General features: G+C 38.1%; 3 protein-coding genes and 1 long non-coding RNA gene across 4 annotated transcripts; 1 reads left to right on the forward strand and 3 right to left on the reverse strand.

Moving 5' to 3' along the window:
- Positions 1-2,930: 2,930 nt before the first annotated feature.
- LOC103970150 (protein SAR DEFICIENT 4) lies at positions 2,931-7,958 on the reverse strand. Its single transcript, XM_009383812.3, has 2 exons — positions 6,879-7,958; positions 2,931-3,180 (listed from the first exon to the last, which is right to left on the reverse strand). The coding sequence occupies exons 1-2, from the start codon at positions 7,882-7,884 to the stop codon at positions 3,170-3,172; spliced, it is 1,017 nt and encodes a 338-aa protein (XP_009382087.2). The 5' UTR covers positions 7,885-7,958; the 3' UTR covers positions 2,931-3,169.
- Positions 7,959-8,380: 422 nt separating this feature from the next.
- On the reverse strand, positions 8,381-10,024 carry LOC135627693 (uncharacterized). Its single transcript, XM_065133874.1, has 6 exons — positions 9,512-10,024; positions 9,248-9,423; positions 9,041-9,151; positions 8,886-8,948; positions 8,734-8,773; positions 8,381-8,589 (listed from the first exon to the last, which is right to left on the reverse strand). Exons 1-6 carry the CDS (start codon positions 9,990-9,992, stop codon positions 8,573-8,575), a joined length of 888 nt encoding a protein of 295 aa, XP_064989946.1. The 5' UTR covers positions 9,993-10,024; the 3' UTR covers positions 8,381-8,572.
- Positions 10,025-11,254: 1,230 nt separating this feature from the next.
- On the reverse strand, positions 11,255-18,533 carry LOC135627695 (probable adenylate kinase 1, chloroplastic). Its single transcript, XM_065133875.1, has 4 exons — positions 18,214-18,533; positions 17,035-17,175; positions 13,608-13,880; positions 11,255-11,690 (listed from the first exon to the last, which is right to left on the reverse strand). The coding sequence occupies exons 1-4, from the start codon at positions 18,469-18,471 to the stop codon at positions 11,547-11,549; spliced, it is 816 nt and encodes a 271-aa protein (XP_064989947.1). The 5' UTR covers positions 18,472-18,533; the 3' UTR covers positions 11,255-11,546.
- Positions 18,534-19,093: 560 nt separating this feature from the next.
- Positions 19,094-20,354, forward strand: LOC135627696 (uncharacterized). The gene is made up of 2 exons (XR_010492673.1): positions 19,094-19,616; positions 19,865-20,354. It is a non-coding gene; the product is annotated as an uncharacterized LOC135627696 (long non-coding RNA).
- Positions 20,355-20,683: the final 329 nt, after the last annotated feature.

The following is a 20,683-nucleotide window of genomic DNA, read 5'->3' on the forward strand; positions in this document are numbered from 1 at the left end:
ACTAAATTTGTTTGTCTCTATGTCTTTGTGATTTAATTTTATTCTCTTTGTTTGCAATTTTAACTTGATCAATTGAGTTTCAGATATATGTTGATTTATTGATCGAGTTTTAAAATTGATTAAAAATGTTATTAGCTCAACGTAACTAGTCTTTTAACTCCCTTCATCGGTAGCTCTTTCTTACTCGAGCCCTCTCATCATGCTCAAATATTAGATACCAAATGTCATAACTTGGGTTTGATAATTTAACTAGTATATCAACTTTGTTTAACCTAAATCACTAGTCAAAATACTTAAGTTGAGATAAATATGAGTTAACTGGTCTATTAACTTTGTTTAACTTAAGTTGAAATAAATAATAATATACTCGTCTTGTTCATCAAACTAATTGGAATATTACAATTGGTGTAATATATATATATATATATATATATATATATATATATATATATATATATATATATATATATATATATATATATATATATGGTTTGTGCCTATGATATACAGTAATGTATATTTATGTTGGTACCTGGAGTTATATATTCTTATTATCATCATAATAATGTTATATATGTGGTTATGATGTTTACTAAATTAATTAATTTAAGATAATTAATTTTCGAAACAACGTATTTTTTGATTGAATATACGAGTAAGTTGACCTCGAGTGTAATTTAAGTATAATATTGAAATTCCACTAAACCTATCGAAACACTTGCGAAATATTAGCACATGTTTATAAGATGATTAGTTGGACACTTTCTTTTTTTTTTTAAACAAATAGGATGTTTATTATAAAAAATAAAAAAAAAAATAGACCAGGGCTAGACGGTACCATCACCAGGGCAAGACAGTACCACTACCCCTAAGCAATATATTATTACAGGTATGGGTGATATCACTGCGTCGTGGGCATATCATTGATTCTGTAATCAAGTATAACTTCAATTAATTTTCACAAAACCAATCAAAACTTCTATTAGGATAAGCTTCTATTAGGATAAGATGCTAAGATGTTTAGTATCACTTTCTCAATTTTTTTTATGAATTTAGGGTATTTAATTTTTTAGATAAGATATTTTTTAATTCAATCTACGATCGAGTGTAACATGAGTTAATTTTCATCAAGTCAATCTAAGCTTATCTAGGACTAATAGGATATGATTTTAAGCTATTTAATATCACTTTACTCTTTTTTTAATTATATAAAGAGATTAATTTTTAAATATGATATTTTTGGATTGAATATGCAATTAAGTGTAACTCGAGTTAATTTTTAATAAATTGATCTAAACTTGTTCAAAACTATTAACACATGATTCTAATATATTTAGTATCATTTTTTAATAATTTTATGGTGATTAATAGAATAGAATAAGATATTTTTGAATGAATGGGGATCAAATGTAACCCCTTCAAATTTCATCAAACATATCCAAACTTCTTCACAACTACTAGCACACGATTAAGATATTTAGTATCATTTTTTATTTTCTTATGATTTAAGTTTTCAAATAAGGTATTTTTAGATTAAATCTATTATTGAGTGTAATGCAAGTGTAACTCGAGTTATTTCTTCCGAACCAATCTACACTTATCCTAAACTACTTACATATGTTTCTAAGATATTTAATATCACTTTTTCTATTTTTATTGATTCATAGAATATAATATAAATTTTTTTATTGAATATCTAAACCAGTGTAATTCATGTAATTCAAGTATAACTCTTTCAAAATTTACTAAGCGTATCTAAACTTCTTCGAAACTACTAAAACATAATTATAATATATTTAGTATCATTTTTTTTATTTTTTTATGAATTTAGGATGATTAATTTTTTAAATAGGATAGTTTTGGATTGAATTTGTGATCAAATCTAAGAGTGTTGAATTTTCATCAAACGAATCCAAATTTCTTCAAAAATACTATCACATAAATATAAGATATTTAGTATCATTTGTTTATTTTTATTTTTTATGAATTTAGGATTATTAAAATTTTTAAATAAGGTATTAGCCCTTGGACAATCTCGTAATAGGTCCGTACGGTACCACTACTTGGGCTTAGGTGGTACGACATCTCCGAGGTTGTATACCGATAGAGGTATAGGTGGTACCAGTCCTTTACATAGTAAACTCAATGTATAATATTAATAGGGAATATAAGACCAACCGACCACCATTCACTATACTAGTACTCTATCATGACCAATGTTCTCTAATCCATAAAGGATTGAGATGTAAAAGGGGACTCGGGACAATCTCCAAGCCGCCAAAACTCTAAGCCGTAGAACTCCGAGCTACCAAGCTGTCGAGCTGCAGAGTTGTCAAGACACCTCCCAAGGTGACCAAAAGGTAGTTCATATTAGTTATGGATTAACCTCCCCTACGAAATATTCATAGGAATATTTCGAAAAGATTAAGGGATGGTTCAGATCGGTTATTTCAAAGAGATAAAGGGTTAGTTCAGATCGATTACCATCGGTTACCAACATATTCCAAGAAGATTAATGGGCAATTCAATTCGATTACAAATTATCCCCTCCACGAGATCTACTCTTCCTCTATCCCACTTCCTCTGGAGGTTAGCATAAGAACACACTATAAGCTTCCAAAACGAAGGAAGGATCATTTATTCAACCAAAATCTCTCAATTCAGTCCACCATGTAACTCAACTATAGTGATTTCCTGGCCTGCATGGTATGACCACAGAGAAACTCGTGGAGTTTTTCACTGCTTACAGCTTCCTATCTGATAGAAACAAGCGGAGGAGCACTAGCTAGTACTAATCTTTTTACTGAGTAAAATGATGTGATGAGATCAAGAAATTAGCATCTGCAAAAGATGAGTTATACTCACTTCTGCAAAAAGCTATTGAACAATCACATTGCTACCTACCATTTAACAGGCTTTTCTTCTGCATATAATAAAAGGCCAAACCTTCAAGTTTTGACTAAAGCATCATGTTCTTCTTTGACAAATTACTCTCATATTGCTTTTATTTACTAATAATTTATTTATGAAAACAACCTATGCAATTTCTAGTTACATGGTACATTTTTTTTGCATGACCTCAGTCCATGATATAATTTGTGCCGTATCGATGAGGCATGCGCCAATTCAAGCCATGTTCGATCAAACTTCGACTCTTCAATAGATCAGATTATGATGATTCTGTGACATAAGCCAAGAAATGTAAGGAACATAAAATAATATTGTATGCATATGATTGAAATGACAGAATATGTAAAGAAAGATATTCTAATGATTAGATGAAGAAAAAAAACCATCAATATTCAAATTAAGTCACCCTCAGGACCACCTGAGAAGAACACTCCACTGGAATAAATAAACTAGATACCTTCTTGAGGTGACCTACCACTAGCTTTCATTTTTGGTTTCTTAAGTCCATTTAGTACAAGTCACTACAACATAAATGATGCACTGAACAGTTATAATATAAGTTTAGAAAATGAACCCTAAAAAAAATATTTGTAGAGAATATATGTACCATTGTAATATAGATTCAGGGCAAATCAATCCATCATCCACAAGAGATGCACCGAACAAATGAAGTCAAAAAATTTTCCCGTGTTCAATGACTCAATGTTGATCGTTGGTAACCATAAGAAAAATGAAATGTTTCAGGCTCCTTAAACTTAACCAAGATACCAGTAGCCACTATTGTTACCATAATATCATTTGCTGGCTTGAGACAGATTATTTGTATAGCATAATATTGTATTTACAGTGATTATAAACAAAAACGGTGAGGCATCATTGGTAGGCAATGGGGATCACAACAGAGATCACAATGGAGATGAACAGCAAGGCAATTAGTAGCAATTATCAAGGAATAATAACAATGTTCAAGGAGGCTTAGTAGAATTTGGAAGGGAAAAAACATAGATCCCCTGCCATATCTTGTCATCAAATGTTCCCTATCAGAAACTTTTCCACTTTACCAAATAAATCATCCTTCAAGATTTATGTACCTCTGTCATTGGATTTAGGCTTCAATAAAATTTTGACAAAAAAGTTATAATTTCAGCTTAAATTAGTCCAAAAAATAAAAAAAAATCAGCTTTTAAGGTTGAATTAATTGAAAATAGATCCTTTACTGGTCCAAAAATAGAGAAAGTGGTTATTTAGGGCTTGTCCAGGCATTCCAAGGTTTCATTAAAATTTTGAAGTTTTTGGATAGATAACTTCGATTACACTACTCTTAAATAGGCTACACTATTTTTTGCATCCCCTTATTAAAAAACAGTGTTACTCAAGTCCAAATTTTTTTTTTTTTTTTTAACTTCACAAATTATTTTGATAATATTCAAGTAATTTTTGACCAAATTGATTTTAGATTCACCTTAAATTAATCAAAAAATAAAAAAAAATAAAAAATCAATCTTTTAAGGACTAAATTAACTGAAAATAAGACTTTAAAAGGTCCAAAAATAGAAATATTTGTCATTTAGGGCTTCATCAGATACTTCCAAGGTTTCATAAAAATTTTGGTCAAAAAGTTATAATTTTAGCTTAAATAAACTAAAAATGATAAAAATTAAAAAAATTCACCTTTTAAGGTTCAATTAACTGAATATAGGTCCCAGAAATAGAAAGAGTGGTCATTAAGCTTCCTTAGGTATTTCCAAGATTTCATGAAAATTTTAGTATTTTTGATTAAAAAACCTCATTTACACTATATTTGAATATGACCATAAAAATAATGTCAACCCCATTAAAAAGTAGTGTAGCTTAGGGTCAAAAAATTTTATTTTTTTAAATTTCATAAAATCATATCTGATAACATTTAAGTGGTTTTTAACTCAAATTGATTCATGGTTCACTTCAAATTAGGCAAAAATAAAAAAAATAAAAATTTCATCTTTTAAGGATTAAATTAATTAAATATAAGACATTTAAAGACCCAAAAAATTAAAAATGATCATTTACTGCATCATCATATATTTCCAAGATTTTATGAAAATATTGGACAAAAACTTATAATTTTAGCTTAAATTGGCCAACAATAAAAAATAGAAAATTTTAAGGTTGAATTAAGTGAAAATAGGTCCTTTAATAATTAAAAAAAGGAAAAAATGGTCATTTAGGGCTTCCCTAGATATTCCTAAGGTTTGAATAAAAATTTTGATATTTATGGATAAAAAATCTCAGTTAATTGTTTTTGAATAGAAACGAGTGATGTTTCGCTCGAACCACCCCCCTTTGGGGCAACTTAGTTTGCCCATACAAAAAGGAAACAATGATCCATATGGTTTAGAATTCTAACATGGTCCGATCTCACTGCATACCACGACCATGCCCTTTGTCCAAATCGCCTTTTAAAAGGATGACACATTGCACAACCTCACTACAGACCATCATTGTGCACATAGTCACCTACTGGGTGCACCTCTTCTCTTACTCTTTCTTTCTCTTTCTCCTTTTTCCTCTTCCTCCACCATCTTCTTACTTCCTCCTTCCTCTTCCTCGTCTTCCTCCATATCCCTTCCTCTTCTTTTCTTTCTCTTCAAAACATTAGTATATACCGATGTATTAACACATGATATAAAAGTATTGATCAGTAAGGGCAAGGTTTGACTAGATCACTAAAATAGATATGGTACTCGAAACAACAATCATTGTTAAATAAAGTTCAAATATAGTGTAAACCTGTTCAAAAATAATATAACTCAAGGTCCAAAAAATTTAATTTATCTCAAAACTTACTAAAATCGATACTAATAATATTCAAGCTATTTTTTACCCAAATTGATTCTAGATTCACCTTAAATTGGCCAAAAATAAAAATAAAAACTTTAGTCCTTTAAGGGCTAAATTAACTGAAAACTAAAACTTTTCAGGGCCCAAAAATAAAAAATAATTTAGGGCTTCATAAGATATTTTCAAGGTTTCATGAGAATTTAACCAAAAAAAATATAATTTCAGCTTAAATTGACCAAAAATAAAAGTATTTTTTTTTTATCTTTTAAGGTTGAACTAACTAAAAATAGATCCTTTAATGGTCTAAAATCGAAGAAATGATCATTTTGGGCCTCCCTAGTCATTTTCAAGGTTTCATGAAAATTTTAATATTTTTTGGATTAAAAAACTTGAGTTACACTTTATGTACATTTAGGCCTTTGAAAATCATTCTTAAGATTTTTCTAAAAGTTTAAAATTAAATTTATTTTATTTATTATTTATTTAAGATAGTTTTATATAAGTATTTGTTAATTATTAATATAAAATATATATAATAATATTATATTTGATATTGTTTATTTTGAATCGATTCAATTTAATGGGTTAATTTAATTGAATGAGTTTGAAGAGTAAGGGAAAGAAGGAAAAAGATAAAAAGTAGTTGAAATTACTTTTGTTATTTACTCTGCAGAAAAAACTGAGACGTTCTTTGGGAAAGAAAAGATAACATTTACTAAGAAATCGCCCTATATATCTTCGAGGAAGTTAAAGGCTCAACCACGTTAATGTACCAAACAAACAAAATGACAGATGACGTAAATTTGGTGTTAATTAAAACCATTAAGGGTATATTCTTCTATATTCACGAATAAGCAGATGAAAACCTAGATTTAGTATACAACAATGTCAAAGATGGATGCATAATAAAAGTGGGGGAAGAAAGAAGAAAAAAATATTGAGTCCTGTTCGATAAAAAAAATATAAAAAAGAGGCAAAATTTTGCGCATATCAAGAACACATAATGCAAAGAAGAAGGCAATGACACAAGCAGATTGAAACATGCAAAAGTTCTATGATGCAAGACGTCTTCACATAGCAATCGATCGGCAAGCGCTAAATGAATATTACGATGAAGAACACAAGTATGTATATCGAAATGGTCGTACCTTGCAAAAAGTTCTCATACGCCAGTTGAGCAGCAAGGAGGTCGACGACTGCGGTTCCCACAGATTTGAACACGGTCAACTGATCGTCGCTCCTCCGCCCAGACTTTGCCCCACCAACCAACTCCACCAGCGTACCAGCCACATCCGCCGGCGAGATGACACCTCTGTCGAACGCGCCGACCAACTCCCCCGCCTCCTCCATGGCCACCTCGAAATCCACAAAAACCCTTCCCCGAGCCAGCGCCTCATCGTCGCACTCCCGCATCCGAGGGCTAAACGAACCCACTAGATCCAGATGCGCCCCGGGCTTCAGCTTCGCCCCTCGGATGATGGGGCTCTCCGAGCTCGTGGCGCAGGTCACCACGTCCGCCAGCCCGACCACCTCTTCCAAGTTCTCCGCGTACTCAAAGGTCACGGCTTCATCCGCCCCGCCCTCCTCTTCTTGCAGACTCCGCGCCAAGATCCGAGCTTTGTCGGGGGTCCGATTCCAGACGATGACCCGGTCGATGCCGGGGCGGACGAGGCGGTGGGCAGCGATGAGGAAAGGAGCGAGGGAGCCGGCGCCGGCCATGACGAGGACGCGGGCGTCGCGGCGGGCGAGGAGGGAGGCAGCAAGGGCGGAGACGGAGGCGGTGCGGAGGAGGGTGAGCCGTAAGCCGTCTAGGGCGACAAGGGGGACGCCGGTGGCGGCGTGGAAGAGGGAGTAGGAGGCGTGGACGCCGGGAAGGCGGTGGAGGGCGGAGTTGCCGGGAAAGGAGGTGACGATCTTGACGCCGATGTAGGGGAGGGAGGGATCTGAGGACCAAGAGGGCATGAGGAGGAGGGAGTCGGACGGGGAGGAGGGGAGGGGGAAGGCGCTGCGGGGAGGGGAGTGGACGGCGGCAGAGAGGGCGGGGAGGGAGGAGCGGAAATGGGGGATGAGGGCGGAGAGGGGCAGGACGCGGCGAAGCGTGGCGGCGTCCAGGAAGGCGTAGCCGCCGGGAGCCGGTGGAGGCGAAGACGTCATGGCCGCCGCCGCGCAGAGACCTTGAGGCGACCATCGAACCCCTCCTCCCTGCTTCCAAATTAATGCCGTCGGTCAGCGGATCCGTCCGATTATTCTATGTAGGTTGGAGGATCCTATTCGGAAATGCTTTTAAATAAAATGCTCCAATTCTAACTTTCCTGCCAATCCACGGTCATATGCTCAGCCCACTATCTGTGGGTCCCTCACAGTCTGATGCTACGCAGTGTAATGGGGAGCGAACGTTACAACAATTGGATGAAATCTCGATGCCCTCCATTGGTCTCGGCTTAGTACCGGCTCATGCGGGACTCGCCAACTGTGTGTGGATTAAGTCGTCGTCAATTATATATAAAATCCCCGTTCAACTGTATGCAACATGTCCAGGAATTATGCACAAGTTCAACGTGAATGAATATATTATGATACTCGAAAAAATCGAAACAATTTAATCATGTGTAAACACATTGGTATTCCAAAATTTCCAGGGAAAATTCCATATAAAAGTTTTGGCTCCCAATTTATTGCATTTAGTTTGTCATATGTACAGAAAGACATCACCGTCTTTTGTTCATTACAATCGGTGTATCCATCAATCACCGTTTCAAGAACCTCCTTCAAAGAATGTCTTGGCCTTTCGTGAGGTGAACTCTCAGACCTCTTCAGCTCCATTGCAATGGTCGTAACCTTTTCAGCTAATGATGCAGCCTGTGGTAAAAGCAACCATAACATTCGCATGTCATTCAGTCTAACATCAAAATGCTCACTGATTCACTAATAATATCCAGGATCACATAATTATTTAATGATCCAAGAAAAAAGAGAAGACTCTCTGCTACTACTTCATATCACCTGATGAAGGATCCTCGTCGGGCTTGTCCTCATCAGCAGCCTAAAGAAATTTACAGATTATAAGAGAAAGAAAAGGGAAATTTGGACATAATTGATGAATTCAGACCAACAATTTGAAGTTTTGCTAAATCCATGCAAGAATTGCCTCATACCTCGTCACCATCGTCTCTCTTTCCTTTTTCCAGAGACCGTATCTCTTCCTCCAATCTCGCAGCCTAAGCGTGCAGAAAATTCCATATCAATACAAGATCTGAACTGAAAGTAAAGAAACTGAAGTCATGTTTGATGCAATTGTCAAGACTTCAACCTCTGCTTCCATTGCAGCTTTGTGCCTCCGCAAACCATCGTACGCCGCTTCCATCTTTTCGTACTCCTCGGTGCAATCACACAACTTCCCAGCAGTCATCATATATTTCTCCTATTACGATAGAGATGCAAGGAGAATCATGAAGCCGAGAAAGATCTCAAGACACAGCCGAGAACCAGAGTCATAGGACGAGAAAAGAGTGCGGACCTTGTCCCTTTTTAAGCGCTTCTTGAATTTTGCGTCCCCTTCGCTTTCAGCCTCAGAGAGCCTGCTTTTCAGATCACGGAGCAGATCAGTGCACAAGTCGAGGTGGTGGTTCAACATCTTCTCCTCTTCCACGCTGCTGTTGCTGTTCCCCATGGATGCGCCGGTGTCTTCCTTTGCTAGTAGCCAAACAAAAGAAGGAAGTAGCAGGTGATGCCACGAAACAAACAGAGAAACGGGAGAAGAAGTAAAGAACATGGAGCTTACCGCTGATCTCGCAGCAACAGAGCTGAAAGATGAGAGAGAGAGAGAGAGAGAGAAAGAGAGGTTGAATTGGGAGATTGGAGGAAGAGGAGGTCTTCGACAGGCTGCGGGCAGAGAAGCGGTTGGGGTCAAGAAACGTCGGTTTCACAGTTGTGAGAAGGGCATCTTTGATGAAGGGCTCGGCGGGTCCTAGATCTGTCAATAGCACGAATCTTGATGGACACGTAACTTCCGGTATATCGTATTCACAGCTGGTCAGCAGCCTATAAAAGACCAGCGACCGCCTCCCTAACTTCCCCAACTCAGCCCCCTCTCCCAGGCTCCGCCCTCTGGTTTCCAAGCTGCCGATCAACACAGCAATGGATCCCTCTGCTTCCAAGGTGCAGAAATCAAAGGCAGCAACGGATGCCACTGCATCCAAGGTGCATACACCAAGCCCTCTCTCTCTCTCTCTCTCTCTCTCCACATTAATCCTATCTTTCATCTCTTGTTCTTTTGGTGCTTTCTTTCTTGATTTCATTCTTTCGTTGTTGCGGTCATAATAGGATGAAGGCAGCGACATCTCCAAGTACTCGCAGAGCGTCCCCGACGTCGGGTTCAAGTACGGCGCCAACCAAGATGGGATCCCTTCTGCCTGGAGCTTGCAAGACCGACTCCTCCTCTGCCAAGGGGAACGCTGCTGGCTCCAAGATCTCACAAGCAACGCACCGCCGTCTCCAACAACAGGCTTCCAAGATCCGAGGGTTTGTGATTATGTTTCCTGCGTTTCTTAATTTATCTCATCTTGTTCTTGGCGATTCTGACTTCTGTCGAGTGCAACAGGATGAGCAGGTGAATGATGTGAGCAGGGGGATCATCGATCGGTTACAGCTGTGCAAGGACGAACGTCGCCAACTCCAAGAGCAGGTAACCGATCTCAGAGTTCCTTCTCTCTCTCTTTCTCTCTCTCTCTCTCTCTCTATGAAGCTAATCGAAGGATAATGACTGCCTGCCGAAGGGTCTATCGAAAGCAGAGGCTAATGCCTGTAAGAAGCTTGTTCTCGACTATCTGAAGATAAAACAGGAAAGAAAGCATTCTTCTGCTAAAGCAAGAAAGGTTCTGATTCCGACATATACACAGCTTTGATTGATGGCTGCGACTGCTTGTTCGATGTCAGCCATCTCTCAACATTTGTGTATGATTTCCATACTTGTGCAGGGAAGGCGAAATCCCGATGCTCGCCACATTGAAGCTACTGTGGAACCACTCGGTCTGAAGAAGTAACATCGTGTTTGAAGGTTCTTTGCTGATTCGGCCAGTTGATTCACTCGCTTGTTATAGTTGCCATTGTTGCTACTTTCTGTTTGTTCGTAGTGTCTCGTTGTCTCAAATGACCATTGAATGGTTCTTCGGTCTGTAATAACTGCAATTCCTGAACCCAAACTGGAAGTTGCAGCGATATCATGTCGCATTTGTCCTTCAATTTTAAGAAGGTCAAACTTCATCTCAGAGTGGCTTTTTACTCTTCTTGGAAGATGGCAGTCCAAGGAGTTCTCTTTACACTACAATATAAACTGTCATTAATTTAGTATCCATCTATCATTAATTTGGCATCGCGGAAAGCATCTGTTTTCCATAAGAGACAAATATGTAAAGCTTCAACTAAAATTAAAGCGGAATCCACCAGTGAATGACATGACAAAAAAAAAAAAAAGAGTTGTACCATCATAAATGTTCCCAACATGGAGATCAAAGTTTCAATGCCATGAGTCACGAAACCTGCTTTGGCTTGTGATAATTCCTATAAGCAACAATACAAAACCCTGTCAAAGGTATAAGAACTCGGTTCAAAAATGCCTCCTAGTAACCTCTTGTTTTGACTTTATCAATCAATAGAAATAAAATAGATCCACCATCCTACAGGGAGCACACCTCCAACAGTAGGACAAACCTGTAACAGTTCCTCGCCCCTTTGATTGATGGGCTGAGTTCATTATCTTTTATTGAAAGAATGTGCTAATCACCACAAAGTGTCTCAACACTCTTGGAGGTTCAAGACTATGCAACTGCACATTGCTTGTCTTCGTGGTCTTCGATGTTCAGTGCTTGCAACAGCTTCGGCCAAGATTCTGGGATTCCCCCTGGTAAATCAAACTCTAAAAGCTTGCCTCGCTTGCGGTAGAACTCTTCCACCGGTCGACTCTGCAGAACCAACCATTTCTAAGCTAAAGGTGCCAGCACTTTTCCCATAATAAATTTCATGAGAAACAAAAACATCAATATTACTATTTTATGACAGTATATGAAAGAAGAAAAACTGCTCAAGATTTTTGTATAACTAGAATTAAAAACAAGCTTTTCAACATATGTCTGATTAAGAAACCAAGAGTTACCAATCAAACATCATCCTTTAGCCCCAAGTTGATTCAGAAGAGTAGATTTTGTTAACCCTTCGCTTTGCAGTTTATTAGTTCTGTTTCTCAAACTCTTATTCAACATCGTACTTCTTTTTTAATAAACTATTTTGACAATGGCAAACCTTCTGTCATTTTGATGTCATAATTGATACCACTGACATATTTATGACTCAAATTTCTACATCACAACATAAAAACAGTGAATATCAATTCAAGAAAAACTGCCAAAATAAGTGAATCCTACAAAATGTTTCTCTTAGTATCTAATCCTACACTGTGAAACCAGCTTTCAAGATGACCTATGCAGGGTTTTCAAGGCACTCCAAGTGCTGCTAAAGAAGTAAGAAAGAATAAGATCATTCTTTTTACCCAGTCACCCAAATATTTAAAAGCTGAAGCCATTAGATGAATGAAATCCATAGCTGGAAGCCAATTCTTCGGTAATACCAATTTTCTAGTGCTTCAATCTTTATACTGCTTGCCTTCGTTAGACTTTCTAATTCCAAATTGCTTTGCAAAATCATCCCATTCAATATGGGTATATTGCCAACAGCACAAAGACAAATTAGAAGGGAAATTAGAATAGGAAGTACAAAGATGAACAGAATATTTTTTGAACAAGAAATAAGCTTACTATCATATAGCGAAAATATCAAATTAACTATCTATAACAAGCTAGTCAGAAATTAGCTACGACCAACATAAACCATTTGTTGCTCTAAATTTAAATCATGGGCCAAATGAAAAACTACGACAACACATAATATAAGGTCACATTGATTTCTTCATAGTAAAAAAAGGATATTCATCATTAAAAATAGCATCTTCATCCAATTTATGAACATTAAGAAGTAGGAATTTGGTTTTGGTTAACACGCCAAAAGTCACTTTATTTAAATTTGTGCAGACCATGCATATTCCAATCACAAGGATCTCCACGTAGCCATGCATACCATGCCTATCACTGTCATGTGCTGACAACTGTATATGGCTCTCACGGTGCTCACATATGGTGCAAGTGCACCCAGCTGATGCAACAAGTCCCAGACCAACTAGCTCAGTTGCTTGTTTCCCCTTCGGTAACTAGCTATATCATAATACTGATGTTCTAATTTAGGGAATGTTGATTTTAGTGTACAGCATATCATCGATTTTTTGAGTTTAGACACCAACTTTGAGATATCAAAAGGAATGGAGGTGAAGAGAATTTGAATAGGGGGCATTCTATGATACAAGGGTCGAATGGAGGTGATGGTACTTTCATGGATAGGGCCATACCGTGAGCTCAACTCTAAAATCTGTAGAACGGTCAAAAGGGTGAGAGGATTGTTGTGCAAGCTGCACAAGATAATGTAAAATTGCATAACATTCACCTTAGTGGGACCTCAACAAAATTGTTTGAATTTATATTAATGTAAATTATATGGACAAAAATAACCTGAAAATCAAGACACCTATAAGATGGTTTCATACTTCTACCACCAAAAATTAAACTGTTCGAACGACTCATGTTCCTCAGGCATCAGAATCAATGAAACTTGTATCTATAAGAACAATGCATGAAGTTCCAAATTTCATAAATCTTGGTCGGAGACCTTTTTAAACTAAGAGGAACTTATTAGCGAATGCAAATAAGTAATTCTTAAACAAAACAGATTTTTTTTTGGACATATAAAGAAGGTACAAAAAAGGGAAGGATTACCAGTTCATTGTAGATATGCAATCTTTTCTTTACCACCTCCTCAGTATCATCAGCACGAGTAATCAGTTTTGACATGCAGTTGGCAGGAGGTAGGAGGGGGGGCATATACATTCCAGGCTTCCCATTTCCCTCATCAACATTGATGGAAGCAATGTTGAAGTTCCCACCACACTGACTACATGTTCTTCTGCCCAAACACTTCTCAAGTAACACATCTTCTCTGAGCTTTAGGTTCACCACCAGATCTATTTCAGTCACACCCTCCAAAATTTCCTGAAAAATAAAGAAATATATACAGAATATAAGGATGAAAATAGTCAAGCTTGATCTAAATAGTACATCTTATTTTGGTTATACATAAGGAATGTCATGCGAATACTCTGTTCTGTTCATTTCTGCAACTATGCCATGACAGCAGCCCAGGACACTGGCACAGCATGGCATAGCCCATTATGTGATAGCCCAACTCATATCTGACCTGGCGGTATGTTACAGCACAGCAATCTTTACTCTTTGGTCGGTGACACATTGCAAGCACTACAACTAGTTTACACGTAGATCACATTTCTGGTAACTCTAGAGCTAAAGATAGCATGAACCAAAAGGTGAAATTATGATTAGTTTGAAGGAATAAAGATTCTTCTTCTACTACAATTTCATGTCTACCCAATTGCAGATGCTATTATTTTGCAAGAAGCAAACTGGAATAGGATCAACTTTTCTAGCAAAAACTCTCCATCTAAAAGTTTATAGACATTTTGTTTTTTTTTCCCTTGTTATAACATCCAAATCCTGTTGTCTCAAACTTCTCTAAGCATATTAGATATCTCAATAAAGTATGGCATTGCACTCCTCTATATAGAAAACCATTACATGACAGAAAACTATCACCAAATAGATATATTGGTTGACTTGATCTTGTTTAATTCTCATATGGATACTATTAAGTCTACTGTTATTTCTACTCCCAGTGAACACTCATGTTTCATGTAATTGCTGGCAAATGGAAGAAAGGCCCAAAAATTTTTAAATAGAAGTATTTAGAATAGAACTATAACACATCCTATTAGTATCAAATACAGTAAACTAGTAAAATGGGCTCATAAAACATAACACATCACAAAGACCCACCCAAAAGAATCAGGTTACCATAGCCTTCAAGACAAAGAAAAATGATCCAGTCATACTTTGGTCAAATTAATGTTAATCAAGACAAGAATCAAATTACATGGTTCCTTATTGCCACATTTCTTGCATGGTCACATGGTGGTCTCCCCCTTTCCATTTCTTGCATGGTCACATGGTGGTCTCCCCCTTTCCACCTCTATCGTAACCCCCTTTCCACCTCTATATAGAAAACCATTACATGACAGAAAACTATCACCAAATAGATATATTGGTTGACTTGATCTTGTTTAATTCTCATATGGATACTATTAAGTCTACTGTTATTTCTACTCCCAGTGAACACTCATGTTTCATGTAATTGCTGGCAAATGGAAGAAAGGCCCAAAAAGTTTTAAATAGAAGTATTTAGAATCGAACTATAACACATCCTATTAGTATCAAATACAGTAAACTAGTAAAATGGGCTCATAAAACATAACACATCACAAAGACCCACCCAAAAGAATCAGGTTACCATAGCCTTCAAGACAAAGAAAAATGATCCAGTCATACTTTGGCCAAATTAATGTTAATCGAGTCAAGAATCAAATTACATGGTTCCTTATTGCCACATTTCTTGCATGGTCACATGGTGGTCTCCCCCTTTCCACCTCTATCGTAACCCTGCTAGAAAAAGAAAACACACACAAACACAAAGACACGCAAGCATGTGTGTGCACATAATCACACATATATACATGCTAAAACAGCTTCTAATCCTCGTCCTCCCTCTTCCAACCGATTTCTTCCCAAGCTGCTTCTGTTGTTACCTGCCTTGACTTGCAACTCTCAATCTGTTGGTCTCCTTTGGTTTTACTTTTGTGCATGCTAGTGAGTTTTCTGGATTCAGTCTTAGTAGAGTCTAGCATCTCTAGTTCAACTCCTCTCTATTAATTGGACGTCTTGGTTTGTTGTTTTGGTCAGCTAAGCCAGTTTTAGTGATCCAGTCAATTTGTAGTTGAAACTTGGTCATGGTTGGCCTAGGGATTAGGTTTTGCCAGAAACAAAGATGATTTCTGGGAAGCTTTAATTAGGAAATAAATGGATGCAAATACATAATATATAGGTCTTGCTGCTACCATTTTGTTTCCTTTTAAAGAATTCCAAATGGGATCAGTTCCCTGAGAAAAGGGACAGCAGTATTCAAATAGATTAAGAAGATAAACTACTCCACTCTTCAAAACGAATTTCCATCACTCCTTGCTAAACAATCACTAATGGACTCTAATTATGTAGCCAGATTCTTCATGCAGCCAAGCGAGGAAATACAGTAAAGCTGAAGTGGTTCTTCAAAGAGTTTCCAAAGTCTGAAATGGATGCCAAATAACACAGGACAAATTAGTTAGGCTAGTGAGTTCTTGTTATTTTACATCACTTTCCTAATCAGACTCAAGTCTGCACATGGAACAAAACTAGACAGCAGAGCAGAATCTTTTTATTTCTCTTTCTAGAAGTCCTAGTAGGTAAGGTGGGCAACTTTCTCCTCACTCACCAAGAGGTTAAGGATGCCATATGATACAGTGGAGCCTAACCTTGTCGGGTGAGAATAAAAAATTCAACAGAAAGTACCAGGCATAAAATTTATGTGAGAGATTAATCACAAATCAGATAAACTTATCATATATATATTTTTTCAAATACATAACTACACTTTTTAATCAAGTTAACATCGAAGATAAACCAGAACCTTTTATGCTGTAGAGATGATAAATTCTTTCACCACTCTTAAGTCATGATGTAACCTCAATGAGTTCGGATTTAATTCACTCCAAATTTCTGCTTCTTTTCCAGCAGACACATTCTATCATTACATGAGGAACTATACCAAAAATAATGCTAAGTTTATGTACGGGCTGGCTAGCTACTACTTGATAGTTCCTGATGACAAGGAAATAAATTAACCTAACACAAACTAACAAACTCTAAATGGGAATCACATACAGTGTCCATAGAGATTGAAAAGTAAAAGCAATAGGAACTAACAACAAAGAGCTACCCGTATGACTATGAAAACCAATTTTAGAAGGCTAGATAATATGTAAGAAATTATGAGTTTAAGCAATGAGATAAATTTGGAAAAGACATTAAATGACGTAAACTTGTGGGAAATCAGGTTCTAAGAAAGAAATAAAAGCAATCCAAATGTTATTACAGCACTTTTTACAAACTGACTTCTAATATAATGCTTTCCTAGGTAGAGAACATGGTCTACAGGTGCAGTAAACATTGCTCAAATGCTTCAAGTTTGTAGATTACTCACGGCTTGTCCAACTGTACGTGGAAAACCATCAAGAATAAATCCTGATTCACCCTTTGTTTCTCCCCTTTCAAGGCGTTTCGACAATAAATCTATTATGATCTCATCAGAAACCAATTTTCCTTGATTAACAATTTCAGCAAGCTGCAGGAGAGAAAAAAATTAACCATCAACCAAATTGTTGTGCTGGGGTAATATAGAAAACATATTTATGGCAAAAAGAAAAGGACAAATTCAGTGATACAGATTAAGCAAACTACCTTTTCTAAATGTAGTCCTAATTTTTTGAAAGGGTTGTCTGCCAAGATGTTGTTTAGAAAAAAACTTCCTTTAGTAAAGAATTGTTTTGATACTAGTATTCAGAGCAAGATCTGGTGCAACTTATGTCACACACAGAATAGCTTTTTCACGTTCATCATAAAATAGTCAATTCTAGATTATGCATTTAGCAGGATAGTCCATGGGACCAATATTGTCTGCCATACTAGACAATTACTGCTCTGATACTATATAGAATCTATATGCTTCGGAAAATCCCAAACACTTTCCACCCACAGACTTACACAAGATATCCAATCCTCAACAAACGAAGCGGAGTGTTCTAATCAACCAAGACTAAGGTATCAAACTTCACCAACCAACCAGCACCTCAATTGTTACGTAGGATTTCCCTCTGATAATCTAAAAGTCTCGGATAATCCGGATCAAGAATGAGAAAAACACAAGCTATTATGGTTCCATCATTCTGCCAACAACAAGCCTTCTATTATCATAGCCATCACATCGTTCTACATTTTGATCAGATCCAGAAGGATATTTGAAGACTTGGTACGGAACAACGTGATTTCCTTATAATTTCCCTCCCGTGCTTCCACTTCTCATACTCCTCTGTACTGCTGGACTAAGAATATACATGACAACATTAATGGCAAGGGGTATCTGAAGGAATTGGGCAAGGGAATAACTCCACGGCTTTGTGTTCTTAGTTCTTACCCAGAACAGTCAGTCACCCTAACACAATCTTTTCGACCAAGCATCGTACCAATGGAAACGGACATAATAATCGTTTTCCATTCGAACAAGAAGCACTAGACGAACCACTTTTTTGCTCGCAAGGACCATCTCCGAGGCTTGTCATCGAATCCTTAGGTCGATGGGAGCAAGAAGAGGCTGAGAGGTAACCTGTTGAGAGAGAGGGCCAGAGGAGGCGAGCTCCTCGCGGACGAGGTCACCGGTGGCGATGTGGGGGACTCCGACGAGCTGGGAGAGCCGGCTGGCGTAAGTGCCCTTCCCGACCCCGGGGCAGCCGAGGAACACCCACTGCACGTTCCGCTCGAGGGTCTGCTCCGCCGCCAGGGCGGAGAGCCCCCTCCTAGCCGCCGCAGCGGCCGGAGAGAAGGCAGCGGCGGCGGATCTGAGGAGGCGATGGACGATCGCCATCGAGGGAACGGAGCGCTAACGGTCAGCGGCGGCGGCGGACAGCGGATGAAGAGAAGGCAGGCAGGCGGCGACATCCTCCTTTTATCTACAGGGCGATCGAGAAAGAAACGTGACAAGCACGTGACTTGAAGCGTAAAATGGCGTGTGATTACCACGTGTGTAGCCCACTGCATGTCTGAGCCCGTTAACAAGCCTCGATCAGAGCCGTACACAATACGCCCACAATTACATGGGCAAAAAAGCCCAAACTTTTTAGCCCATTAGCCCATTAGGCCTCGATCATCCTTTCATAAAATTATAGTCCTCTCTCTCTCTCTCTCTGTGGTTAGAAAAGAACTCGAAGTTTAGAGTTAATCATATTGAATTGGTAATCAAAATTGATATTAACAATTAACTCGAGGTTGAGTCAAAGTTAAATTAGAGTCAAACCATCGAATATGATCGAAATCCGGTGTAATCATAATCTATAGGGACCATATAACTTAACCATGGTCTGACTCCTCGATGACACAGCAATGATGACCGGTTCTTTGTGGGGGCGGAATGACATGCGGCTTCTGCAACGATCCAGAGTCGGATGTGGGTACGTGTCAAATCATCGTTCGATAGGAAAGAGAGCGGGCGTTGGTGGGATCAGTATTCCACAAGCTTTGGATGTGGAGGTCTTATCCTCATTCGCTCTCTCCCTTGCTTGGCACGAAAGCGAGGGGACAGCCCGAGCACAAGAGGATAAAACCGAATCAACCTGAGATCAGCTAAGCCTCCCGTCGTTTGCCTGCGTTCAAGCTACTTCTCAAGGTTCCCATTGTCTCCCATGGTGGCTTCTCCATCGAAGCTTCTCTGAGGGTTGATAAATGCATGGTGAAGTGGAGGCGAAGGCACAAAGCAAGGCGTTCGGGAATGGAGGCTTCTTTCTTGCCACAAGGCAGGCGTGGGGGCATGGATGAGGAGGAAGACCTCGAGTCCATGTCTTCGTCCTTGTGTGGTGAAGAGGGTGAATCTGATGAGGAATCGAGGGAGGATGCGACGTCCTCGAGTTCATCTTTCTCCTTCTCTCCGCCGTCATGCACGCCGTCGTCGGATGATCAAGTCGAAGAGGGGCCTCTCTTCGAGATGTCTTCCCTCATTTCATTGCTTCCTGTCAAGTAAGTTCCACCACCACCACCACCCTCCACTCCGGTAAAGAAATCATGGTCAGCTCCTGAAGAGAACGAATAATGCATGCTAAAGAGACCGTACAAGAAACCATTCATCATGGCATACTTATCAACCTTTCTACCAGCATAAATGACCTCTAAAGCTGTATAACCATGAATGAACCATCGACATTTCAATTCTCGCAAGGATGAAGGAAGTCAGTGTCAGCTCTCATGAATTTATTTGTGGATTATAGGAGAGGGCTGTCAAAGCATTTTGAAGGGAAGTCACAGTCCTTCACATCTCTTGATAAAGTGAGGTGCATGGGAGATCTTGCCAAGCCTGGGAGGCCATCCAAGAGAAGACTCGGCTCTTGTAAGAGCTATGGAGGAGGATTGAACAGCAGCCACAAAGCAGCACTGTCTCCTATGTCTTCCTCAAGAATCATCACAAAGAAGGCTTCTTCACTCCAAAGTGCAAGGAGGCACAGAGATCGAGAAGCCTCTCAGGACAGACATTTTTGTTTGCTCAGCGGTTTGAAGAACAATGGACTTGAATAGCCACAAACACATGTCAGATCGATGGTGGTGGAATGCTTGTAGTCTTTGATGTATTTTGCCAAAGACTACACAGCAATAATAATAATAATAATAATAATAATAAAGAAGTTTATGGATATATCATTGTCAGATAATCTCATGTTGTAATATGATTGCATGTACTCGAATCCACTTGCCATTTCTTGATTGTTGCTTGCTTGTGATGGCCAGTTTCTTTTGGAGAAGGGAAATAGCAACACATGGGAGACAAAATAATTAAGCATGAAGAGTAGGAGTGTTTGATAGTTAAACTTTTTAGAGAAGTACTACTATGAATTAGATACTTGTTTGTAGAGGTACAATGATAAGTAGTGACCCATAATTAGGTTCATGCACTCATGGCATACATTATGAGAATGAAATCATAGTTTTTGGTTGGATTTGGTAGGCAAATGAAGTTTCATCATTTTGTTGATATGCCATGTAATATGTATGGGCTTGATACAAAAAAAATAAAAAAATAAAAATGATTTATG

This window comes from Musa acuminata, chromosome BXJ2-11, assembly GCF_036884655.1.
Source record: "Musa acuminata AAA Group cultivar baxijiao chromosome BXJ2-11, Cavendish_Baxijiao_AAA, whole genome shotgun sequence".
Lineage (NCBI taxonomy): Eukaryota > Viridiplantae > Streptophyta > Magnoliopsida > Zingiberales > Musaceae > Musa > Musa acuminata.